The sequence below is a fragment of the Schistocerca cancellata genome, chromosome 1 (genome assembly GCF_023864275.1).
Source record: "Schistocerca cancellata isolate TAMUIC-IGC-003103 chromosome 1, iqSchCanc2.1, whole genome shotgun sequence".
NCBI classification, from domain to species: Eukaryota; Metazoa; Arthropoda; class Insecta; order Orthoptera; family Acrididae; genus Schistocerca; species Schistocerca cancellata.
Window position 1 is genome coordinate 903765876 of NC_064626.1, and position 12012 is coordinate 903777887.

The 12012-nt window shown below is 38.2% G+C and overlaps 1 protein-coding gene across 1 annotated transcript in view; it reads left to right on the forward strand.

The window, feature by feature from the left end:
- The window catches only part of LOC126113047 (sodium-dependent serotonin transporter-like), a 519069-nt gene that overhangs the window by 469606 nt on the left and 37451 nt on the right, over positions 1 to 12012 (forward strand). Inside the window, exon 10 of the mRNA XM_049915015.1 lies at positions 172 to 372. Within this exon, the coding sequence (XP_049770972.1) occupies positions 172 to 372 (201 nt within the window). The remainder of the gene's footprint in view (positions 1 to 171; positions 373 to 12012) is intronic.

Genomic DNA, 12012 nt, shown 5'->3' on the forward strand with positions numbered 1-12012 from the left:
TGAAATAATTGCAGCAGAGCATATAAATCCATCGATGATGTCACAATTAGGGAAAAAATGTACCTATAGAACGAAGGAAAAGAAGATAGTAGTGTAAATTAGTGTGGAGCTGAATGAAAAATGTATGAGGTATTCGTGTATTTTTTGTACAGGTAGTGTGTGCACTTGCAGGGCGGCGAGTACCTGGTGAACCTGCTGAACGTGTACGGCCCGGGCATCTCGATCCTCTTCGTGGTGTTCGTCGAGGCGGTGGGCGTGTGCTGGTTCTACGGCGTCAGCCGCTTCTCCAGGGACATCGAGAAGATGCTCGGCCACCAACCCGGCATCTTCTGGCGCGTCTGCTGGGCCTACATCAGCCCCATATTCATTCTCGTGAGTTCTCTCTCTCTCTGTCACACACATCCCAAACATTTCAAGCAAAAACGTTTTTGTGTAGATTGGGAATGCCTTTACGAATAACGACACTGAACACTGCCCAGCAACTCTCTTTATTTCTTGATGCAATAATTTTCCTACAGCCGTATGTATTGTAGAAATTTATTTTATGAATCAAATCGTTATGCATAACGATTTGATTCACTGATTCACGGATCCAGTTATATGGCTCCTTCCGTGTATAGCGTTTTTACGACTATGACGTGTGGGGCTTGTAGATGGCATCAATGTAATGCCGAAACTGGTAGCACATAAGAAGTTCATCAAATAAATTTCTACAATACATACGGCTGTTGGTAAATTATTTCATCAAGAAATACGTGCCAGCCGTTGTCCCACGGTCCATAATGGATCAACGAAGAAGACTCTCTTTATTAGTCAGCATCAGTCATTGTACTTCATTTAGCACCATAAATGGTGTCGTTAGTAACTATATATGTTTTTAACCGTGTTGCATCCGTCTTAGTTCCTAGCTCTCCCATTCTAGATTTTTTCATCCCCCTGGAAGAGTCTTCCATGGCAACTATCGAACAGTGTGGTGCTTGTTAGAACAAACATGTAATAACGATGAGATATTGAACATGAAATGAATAATAATAATAAATTCTGTGATCAGAAGTAATTCAGCAATGTCATTTCCACTTATAATGCTTATGGCCGGCAAAGTAGATATTAGCCAGGAAAGCATTTTGAGACTACAGATACTATAGTTCCAACTGAATCTGCTATTAAGGTATAAATATACAGCAGAAGTACAATAATATCAAATCAGGTCAAATTTCAATAGACATGTATCCTCGAATGGTTTTAGTGCAACCTTCACTATAATATATAACAGGATAAACGGTCATCGAAGACCACTCTCCTCTTCTAAGTACTCTTTATAGTATTTTGCACTGCAGGGGCACAGAACCCCATACCTACAAATAATAACCTACCCTTTGGTAACGGCATTCATCCACTGCATAATCGAATGGAACTTTAGTAAATAGATGGCTAAGTTGCAGCAACGCTGAAGATCAGGTAAGCCCCACACTACATTTACTGACAGTACATTGCGAGGCACTTGTAGTACTCAATATAGCACGAGATCCTCCACTTGATTAAAATAAGGTGAAACCAGAGTTACTTGAAAGGTCTGCAGAGTCTTAATAATGTGAAAAAATACATAATTGTTCTGCAATGACCATGCGCAGCTTACCACATCCCTATTCATTAAGTTTACTTATTGCAATAACTTTTCTTACAAATTAGTTTCTTTCGTCTTTCATCTCAACTTATGCCCTTGAGAATTTTACTGTGCGGCCGATTCAATCGCTTTTCTTTCCTCTTACAGCAAATATTTGTTAGAAATAAGTTTTTTCCTATAACGATGGCGCGCCGAAAATTAATATCTCTGAATTTTCTATGTGGAATCCCATAAAGCTTTTCAAGTAAAACAAGCGTCATAAACATTCGACATTTTTATTCTTCATGTCCGCTCATTTATTTCTCAACATAGTCAACCTGGCGACGAATACATTTCTCTCAACGAGTGCTTACTTTGTTGACACCGTCATTGTGGAATGCTGGATTTGGTTAACGGAACCACAACGTCATCTCTGCTTGCATCATTTCACCACTATCAAAGTGAAGTCCTCTAACGCATTCTTTAAATATTACAAAGAGACTAAAATCGGAAGAGGCCAAGTCGGGACTGTATGAAGGATGATCGATGACAGTGAACCCAAGGCGTCGGATTGTTGCAGGTGTCGCAGCTGTGGTGTGTGGCATGGCATTGTCATTCTGAAGACTACGGTGCTCCAACTCGATTACAGTATGCTTTTTCTCACGCAGCGACCTACTTAAGTTACACACCGGCATGTAACACGCCACCATTCGGAGACTTCTAGCGGTAGAGGGCTGCTAGTACGTAGAATAAAGATGGAGTATGTTAATAATGTTCGCTTTATCTAAAAAGCTTTAAAGGCATTCATATAAAAATTTGGAGGCTTTTAATTTTCAGTACGCCCTCATACGATAGAACAGGATGATGAAGATTCGGCTGAGGATAGGTAATTGAGTGAAGTACACACATCGAGGAAGTCCTAGACGAATTAGAGAATGATATTATGGATCTGGAAGAGATGGTATTGGGTGACTTAAATGCGTAGATGCGGAACAGAAGAGAAGGGAAGGAAGAGATAACTGGTCCCTGTGAATATGGGAAAAAGAAAGATGAAGGAGAGAAACTGACTAATTTTTGTGAAACGAATGTTTTTTTTGTGGACAGTATGTGATTCAAGAAGAAAATAGTTTAAAAAATATGACTGAGGAGAGAGAAGGATGAAGACAGTCACTGACTACTTTCTGGTGATAAAGTGAGGTCATACACAGTCATCAGATGTAGCTGGGAGAAACTTTTGAAGGAGATGATCAAGTAGTGGTGGAAAAGATGAGGATAGTTCAAATGGAAATCCTAAGCACTGATTGTGAAAGTGTGAAAGAGGAATGAGATAAATTGAAAGAGGTGTTTGTAAGCTCTGCACAGATTACCTGTGGCAGAATGTCAGGAAGAGCGAAGAGTAAGGAGCCATCATGTTGGAGTGAGCAGGTGAAAGAAATAGTGGCAAGAATGTAACAGTGACAAAAAGGAAGAAAACAAAATGATACACCAGGAAGACAAAAACAAATGTAAGAAAAGGGTAGCGGAAGACAAGAAGGAAACCTGGGTGGAATTCACATGAGTGTTGTAAAAGAGTGTTAATGGGGAAAGGGGATGCTGTGTGGAATTACAAGAAGTAACAGGTTGGAAAGTACTTCACAAAACTGGTGTAAGGAGAGAGTCAAGAGTTAATAACGTAATCAGAGGATATAATCGGTTGGACCTACTGGGCTACAGTGGTTATATAGGCTGGTGAGATGCATTTGGACACAAAATGGGTGACTGGAGAGTGGGGAAATGAAATAATAATTCCAACGTTGAAGACAGGAGACATGAGCGTATGTGATAACTATCGAGGGATCACATCCAAATCACAAGTAGTAAAAATAATGGCTAGGATACTGTAAAGGAGATTGGTGGAAAACTTTGAGGGTGAGTTAAAAGATAAACAGTACGGCCTTTGTCACATGAGAGGAATAATCGATCAAATCTTTAGTACAATATAGTTGATGGAAAGGCATTGGGCGTATGGGAAAGAGCTGCTGATGACATCTCTTGATTTAGTAAAGTCATATGATACTGTCCCCAGAGAAAAGGAATGGGAAACCTTGAAGAGAAGGGGAGTTAGAAAACAAACAATTGAAATGCTTCAAACATTGTGTGACAGAAAGTTTGAGCTGGAAGAGCTGATTGATTTAAAAAAGTTATGGGACTGGGACAAGGAAATGTGAGGTCATCATTGTTATTTACGGTGGTGAGAGAGAAAATCAAGAAAGAGACAAAAGAAGCTTATAGTGAAAGAGAGATGAAGTTATTGCTATTGCCGAAGTTATTGTGTTGTGGGGAACTAACAGTATAAAAGTACAAGAACAACTGGATACATCAAACGAAAAACAATTGAGAAATATGGCTTGAAATGTAGTGTGGAGGAATGTAAAAGCATGAGGGTAACTAGATAAGGAAGAGAAAGGACAAATAAATATTGAAGCGCTGGTAATTGAAATTGTGGACAACTTCAAATATTTAGGAAGTGAGATAAGCAGAACGCAAGGATGGAGGTAGAAATTTGGAAAATGGTATAGTACCTGAGTCTTATAAAACCATGAAACGACTAGAAAAACACAAGGGCAGCTGCAGAAGGGAAGAATTGATAAAGCAGCTGTTGCGGAACATGCTTTGCAGCCAGGAGATCGTCGGATTCTATTTGATAAGACTCGAATACAGAAGCCCACAAGCAGATATTATAAAAGGCTATAGAGATTACTAAAAGCCCAGTAACTTTAATCGGAAGGAGGAGGGCATGAAATTGAATTATACCTGCATTCTGGTACTGAAGAAGATGTGTTACAGTCTTCCACCATGCGGTGATAGCAATAGCGGACGACAGCGCATGACAAAGGCCGATTTACTGGGACTGAGTTTTTAAAACATGTGACGTCACAGAATGAAATTTTCACTCTGCAGTGGAGTGGAAACATTCTGGAAACATCCCCCAGGCTGTGGCTAAGCCATGTCTCCGCAATATCCTTTCTTTCAGGAGTGCTAGTTCTGCAAGTTTCGCAGGAGAGCTTCTGTAAAGTTTGGAAGGTAGGAGACGAGATACTGGCAGAAGTAAAGCTGTGAGTACCGGACGTGAGTCATGCTTCGGTAGCTCAGATGGTAGAGCACTTGCCCGCGAAAGGCAAAGGTCCCGAGTTCGAGTCTCGGTCGGGCACTCAGTTTTAATCTGCCAGGAAGTTTCATGTGACGTCACGTCTCTAGGCGGTAGCACGAGGAAACGGAATTTTACTTCAGTTTGTGGCGAGCCAGGTTTTGCAACGAAAAAAGCATATCCCCCCTTGATTATGTCCTCCGCAGATGGGGACGAAATGTTGGATTTCACGGCACAATAGACCAGATTATTTTAATAAGTGCCTCTAGCGGAAGGGTGGTTACCTATGAATGTGGAGCATACCTAAACATTTAACGACTGTTGGAACACCTTTTAGCGCTGTTGACCCTCCCTCCGCACCACCAGCCCTGTTGTGACGGCGCAGAAAGCGGCGGCGGTTGGCAGCAGCAGGGCGTAATTTCCGGGGCGGTCTGTGCGTTCCGCCGCGTTGGCCGTTAGCGACAAACTATGCGGCGCCCTCGCTACAGCAGATATGTCCGGCACTGCCAGGCGCGCCGAAATGGCCTCAAAGCGCCGCTGCACCGATAAAATACGCCGAAAGTTGGCAACATTACCGTTAAAGGTACCAGCGCCGGCAACGCCTTACCACCACAGAAGAATCTAAGAATCACTTTTTCGAACAGTCGTTGTTGTTACCTCTACAATAACAGTGCATCATATCAATTACAAGGTTATGTTAGATGTTATTTCCATCCAGCTAATACTGTGTAAGGCAGCCTTTGATATTCAAAACAGCCTGAATCATCTGTGCATTCGAGTTCTTTTAACAGTTGTGTTCCTACTAAGTTGTCCAGAAAATCCATTAACAAACAAGTAAGCCATGGATAACTAAGGGAATTAAATTCCCGTAAGAGAAGGAAATAACTTTATATAATAGCCATAATAAGCAAAGATTCGAAATTAATTACATACAATAAAAAATACTATAATCTTACAGGAAAGTCATTAAAATGTCAAGAAGTATGTACGTCCTGACAGAGATTAATAACGCAGGTATAAGATTATAATCATATGGGATACTGACAAATAGGAGACACAACAGCCAGTAAGTGTTCACGATAGCATAGCAACAAAAGTAAATGACAGTGCGAGTACTTTTAAGAATCACTTTTTAAATGTAGCAGCAAAAATATGATTAAATGTTTCAATTGAGGAAACAAGAGAATATATCAAAAATGTCATTCCACAATACTATAAGCAACTAGAAGTACCACTAAAATCATTCACTAAAATTAACTGAATTAAAAAATTACAAAAAACAAAAGCTCATGTGGGTTTGATGAAATTTCAGACACAATTCTGAAAATTTCTTTCGACTTAATAGGAACAGTCCTTACTGATACATGTAATGCATCAGTAGCACAGGGAATTTTTTCAGATAGACTAAAATATGCAACTGTTAACCCTCTTTGTATGATAGGTGACAAGAAAGACTTAAATAATTATAGTCCAGTTTCCTCATTGACTTCATTTCCAAATTATTCGAAAAAGTAATGTATTCAAGAGCAGCCTCACATTTCAGAAGAAATAATTTACTCAGCATATCACAGTTCAGATTCCAAAAGTGTTGTTCAATTGAGAATGTTGTTTATACTGTCACTGTCAAACATTACAAGCCCTAAATAATGAAATATCAGCTTGTATTTTCTGCAACCTTTCGAAGGTTTTCGGTTGTGTAGATCATATTAACTTTACAAAAACTCAGATTTTGTGGAATTGATGGTTTTACACACAATTGGTTTGAATGATGCTTAACAAATAAAATGCAAAAAGTTGTGCTAAATAATTCAAAAAAATGTTGGAAGGGTACTTCAGTTACTGGGGAGAAATCACAAAGCGAATCCCACAGGGCTCAAGTAAGTCCATTCTTACTCCTTGTTGACTATCTTCTACTTAACATGCAACAGGCAGAATTGATACCTTTAGTAAAAGATCCTAGTCTCGTAATAAATCCCATTAGAGAGAAAACAACAAAAAGGATGGAGTTTTTGAAAGAATTATTAAATAGTCGATTATGCACTTCTCCTTCATGAAATTCGTCGTAAAAATACGTTACAGTTTTAGAAAATAGTGCTGTCTCAACCTCCTACACCAGAGGAATAACTGGTCTTTATTACCTGTTATTAAACCCGCTAGTGACTCAGAAAGGAGTTCAACATGCAGCAAAAAACATTTTTATCGTTTGCCTAATCAAGGCTTTGCAACTACAAGTCTAAGAAGCCCACCTTGCCTAGGGTATTGCATGGGTCACAGGTGGTAGATAGTGAATGTTCCATCAGATATGGTGTACATCTGTGAATACAGAATAAGCAGTCCCAGCCCAAGGCAAAAACGAAACCAAATCCACTTTGCATCTGTCTTGTAGCAAGCCACAAAGTGGTCAGTATCTTTTCAGCAGTGGTGTGGCTGAAATTTATATTCTGGAACTAACCCTTCCAGACTTAACACTTAGTTCACTCATTGAGTCTACTCAGCCCTACCTGACCCCAGGTACAGTCTTCATGGAGAATACTAATTATCACAGTATTACGCCAGTATTACTGGCGCCACTGGTCTTTCGGATCCTGGGGCGGCCAGGTTAAAATGCAGTGTGATTCAACACAGGAAGTTGGGGTCCTCTGATCAACTTAAAACAAAACCAAATACATTTTTGCAACAGTTAAGACACAAGCACTTTTACAACCAAGTAAACTAAATAAATTGGGAGATACATTAAAAGAACCGAAATTTCAAATTTTGACACATCAAGAAACACGAATGTTGTACAGTAACACGATGATTTCAGTAATTATCGCCTTTTTAAAAGAAAAACTGATAAAAGAATATTTTGTAATACACCACATCTGAGAGTTGTTTTTGCAGTCCCCAAAAGTCTTTTAAATTCAATGATGGACGTAAAACCGATTAATAATAGACTAATGACGATTTCTCTTAAATGTGCAAATAAAGCATACACTTAATGCCCATATGGCAGTCAGTGAAGATAACCATAAAAAACCTGAAGAAGTTAATGAAGCTTGGGAAATGTTAGAAAATATCATCTCGAAAACTCCCTCAAAATACGTTAAAATTTTGATGGTTGATTTTAATTCTCAATTAGGTAAAGAGAAAAAATATAACAAATGATGAGTGGATTTCTTGTGTGTAAGTAGACAAACCAAAATGGTCAAAGACTTGTTGAGACATCCAAAAATTTTAACCTTAAAATCATGGCAACAAATTTTAAAAAGAACACTTCTAAACAAAAAATTTGGTGGGCAAAGAATACATTTATTGGGAATTTCAAATAGATTATGCAGCAATTTCATACCCTAATGACAAAGAAGTTTTAAATGTCCAAGTTAGGAAAGGGGCGAATATTGACTCTGAACATTATTTAACGAGAATAAAAATAAAACTTTAACCTCAAAACTCTTCAAAACAAAAAATGTTATCCCATAATTTGAAACTGCTAAAATAACCTCATCTGTAAAAATCGACCTTGACAAGAAACAATCCAACAGTTGACAAAGCCTAAAAGAAAAGTTCATTACAACAGCCCAAAATTTAATTCCGCTTCGAAAGAAGCAAAAACACCCTTGGTGGAATGAGGACTGTGGAACAGCAGTTAAGTCTAGGCATGAGACATTCAAAAATTAGAATAGTAACAAAACTGAAAATACATAAAACACCTTTCTACGTACAACACCATTCTAACTGTAAGAAAATAAATACCTAAATTAATTCGACAGACTAAAAGAAAGTACGAAAATGCTCAACTTTTAAAAATCGGGGAAAATATTCAAAAGAACAATACAAAAACTTTTATAAAATATTCAAAACTAAAATAACCGGTTGCCAACGTCAACGTCTTTGCTTCATAAATGAAAATGTCGGTTTGGCTCTTAACAACCAGAAAAAGTGTAAGGTACTTGCTAATTATTTTAAAAAAACTTTTAAACTGTCCACAACTAGCGTATGAATTCCAACCACAGCAAACTAATAACACCAACCTTAACTCTAAAGAACCTGACGAAATCGAAATAACTAAACAAATTAAGAGACTTTAAAACAATAAAGCACCTGGAGAAGATGATATTGCAGAACTACTAAAATCAGCTGCCCCAAACACTACAAAAGAGATCACTCAACTAATAGGTCATATCCTGCAAACTGAGAAAATACCTGAGGACTGGAAAAACTCCCTAATTCATCCATTGCATAAAAAAGGAGATAGAACCGATATTAATAATTACCAAGAAACTTCTCTTCTCCCAGTCACAAATAAAATTCTCTCTTAGTGTTTACTTGGTTGAGCCCAAGAACAGTTACAACATAAAATTGGTGAACACCAAGCAGGCTTTAGAACAAACAGATTCTGTACAAAACAAAATATTAATTTAAAACTAATCCTTAGACACCAAAGGATTTCCAGTAACAATATTGTATGTACATTTGTAGATTTTAAAAAGGCCTATGACTCAGTTCATCGTGAATCTCTTTACCAAATTTTAAAGGAACAAGATAATAAAACTGTAACACTGATTAAGGAAATGATAACTGACACTAGCTCTGAAAAATTCATGGAAGAAATTTCTAAGCCATTTGATTTAAAGACTGGAGTTAAACGGGGAGATAGACTCTCTCCATTACTGTTTAAGTGTATTTCAGAATGGCAAGTGCAAAAGTCGAGTCAAAATATAGATCAATCAATCAAATTAGGTAGAAGTAATATTAGAGTAAATTGCCTCGCCTTTGCAGGTGATCCAGCACTTTTAACTAGGGATATTACCACAGCGCAAAAACAAATTGAAATTCTTAAAGAAGTTGGAAGAAACGTAGGACTACAAATATCAGTTAAAAAAATGGAATATATGACATGCAACAACCAAGCTCCAAAGTTTTTGAACACGAAATATGAAAAAATGAAAAGGGTTTCTCAATTTAAATACTTGGGGGAAATCATACAAGAAATTGGTCTGGAAAAAGCTGCAAACGAGGTTCGCTGTCAAAAAATGACAACTGCATTCAGATTAGCACAAAATATTTATAGTAAAAAATCACTTTCTGAATTCAGTAAACTTAGACATTACAGCAGGGTAATGAAACCTGAATGTCTTTATGGAGCAGAAACATAAATTTTAAATAGAAAGAGGGATATTGAAGAAATTCAAAAGAAAGAAAGAAAGATTATTAGGAAAATATTAGGCCCCAGAATTACTGACAGAGAAACATACAGGCTGAGAAGTAATAAGGAAATAGAAGAATACACAGATACGCATTGTGACATGAGAAAACGAAAACTTAAATTTTATGAGCACATTGAAAGAATAGCACCCTCTAGGTTGACAAAACAAATAGTAAAATTCTACGAAAACAGAAGTAAAGCCAAAACTGAGCCGATCAAACGGATCACTGCGATTGAGGAGTATCTTAAAGTAGCCGGTGTAGCTCAGACAGACGTTACAGATAGAAAAACGTTGTAACAAAAGAAATGTGATTGTAAAGTTGGTCAGAGAGAAATTAGGAAACGGACTGGAACACCGCCTAATGAAAGAAAGAGATTTCATTCTGAAAGGCTGAAACAAATTTGGGCACAGAGGAAGGCCAACCATCAAACGCGACATTGATTAATTGTACCTCGCGTGGTCCTATTGGGCCCACACCTGAATAATAATAATAATTCTGGCAGGCAACAAACCAAGTTTTATAACTAAACTGAAATCATTTCTCCTGAAAATCTCTGTCGACTTCATGGATGAATTTCTATTTAAAAACCAGTAATTGTAAAAAAAAAAAAAAAAAAAAAAAAAAAGCACTTGTTTTTAAAAGTAGTTAAAAGTAGCTGCATGAGTGGCACTAAAAATAGTGTTCATTAAGTTCAACACTAATCATGTATACATATCATATAAACTGCCTCCTTCCATATCAATTTGATAAAAGTCAAATTACAGTGGGACATGTACCTAATTAACAAACCTTAAATATACTCAATGGAATTCTGTTACAATTATTTGGAAAATACTGGAGTAGAATAACAGGCCTTTAATTATTTTCCAATGCTTACCCCCCTACCTCAGTAAAATTCAAATGCAGGAATTCTGAGGACTAGGAAAATATCCACATTTCGTCCTCTTGTTTATGGGGCGGTGTTGGGCGCAACCTGCCATCTGATTGGATCAGGGGAACAACCGTTTTGAAAAATACAGTCCCTCTCCAAGTCACAGCTACTTGACTTAGTGAATTTCATTGCAGGAGTAATTTCTTGCTTCTAACTATTCACGTGTACTTCAGTGTTATCTTGGGACATACCGTTGCAGATACCTCGCCTTAGCTTCCATTTGCAAGAAACAATGTGGAATTTTCGCTTCTTCCTGCGGTAAGGGACGGCCAAGAATTCTGCACGTGTCTAGCGATCTCTTCTGCCTGGCTGCATATTTCTCCCCAATATCACGTCCGGCTGTCTGAGCCGGAAGAAGGGGAAACTGTGAACGCGCCACTTTTAGATGGCAATGCAGTTTGCAAGGAACACTTTCCATGGACCTTGGTTTCACAGCCGCAGTCGCCGAGCGGCTCTAGGCACTTCAGTCGGGAACTACTGGGCTGTTACGGTCGCAGGATCGATTCCTGCCTCGGGCATGGATGTGTGTGAAGTCCTTAGGTTAGTTAGGTTTACGTAGTTGTAAGTCTAGAGGACTGATGACTTCATATGTTAAGATCCATAGTGGTTAGAGACATTTGATTTGGTATCACATTTGATAGCAACATACATCATACACGAAAAGATTTCTTTCGTATTGTTGAATAACTTTTGGCATGCTAAAAACATAATCTGGTACAAACTATCTGCATATAGACCGATGCAGACAATTACGTAGATTTTTGTTACTTCAGTTGCAACGTAATCGTGACTCAATTAGTTTCATGATCGAAATAAGCCTATCGTTCACATATGCTGATTGCAATATTGTATCAAGTTTGCAACCTCATTATGGGGACGTGGAATCTCTTCCCAAGGAAAACAATGTAGAACTCCTGAAGTGGTTTATCCTAAAATAGTTGGTCTTTTAAACGTTGATTGCGCTACAGATCGATCGGTCCCGTCTGCACAAGTAGAGGGGCGCATTCAACTGAAATATCAAATGGGCTCGAAAACAACTCAAAGACAAATGTGAGGCTGGAAGTGTCCTCATAACGTTTAGACTACTGTTTCTGTAATCCCTTCAACGCCACAATGAAGTCGCGGTTTCTGTAACGCCCATGAGCTCAGGGAAATGGACGG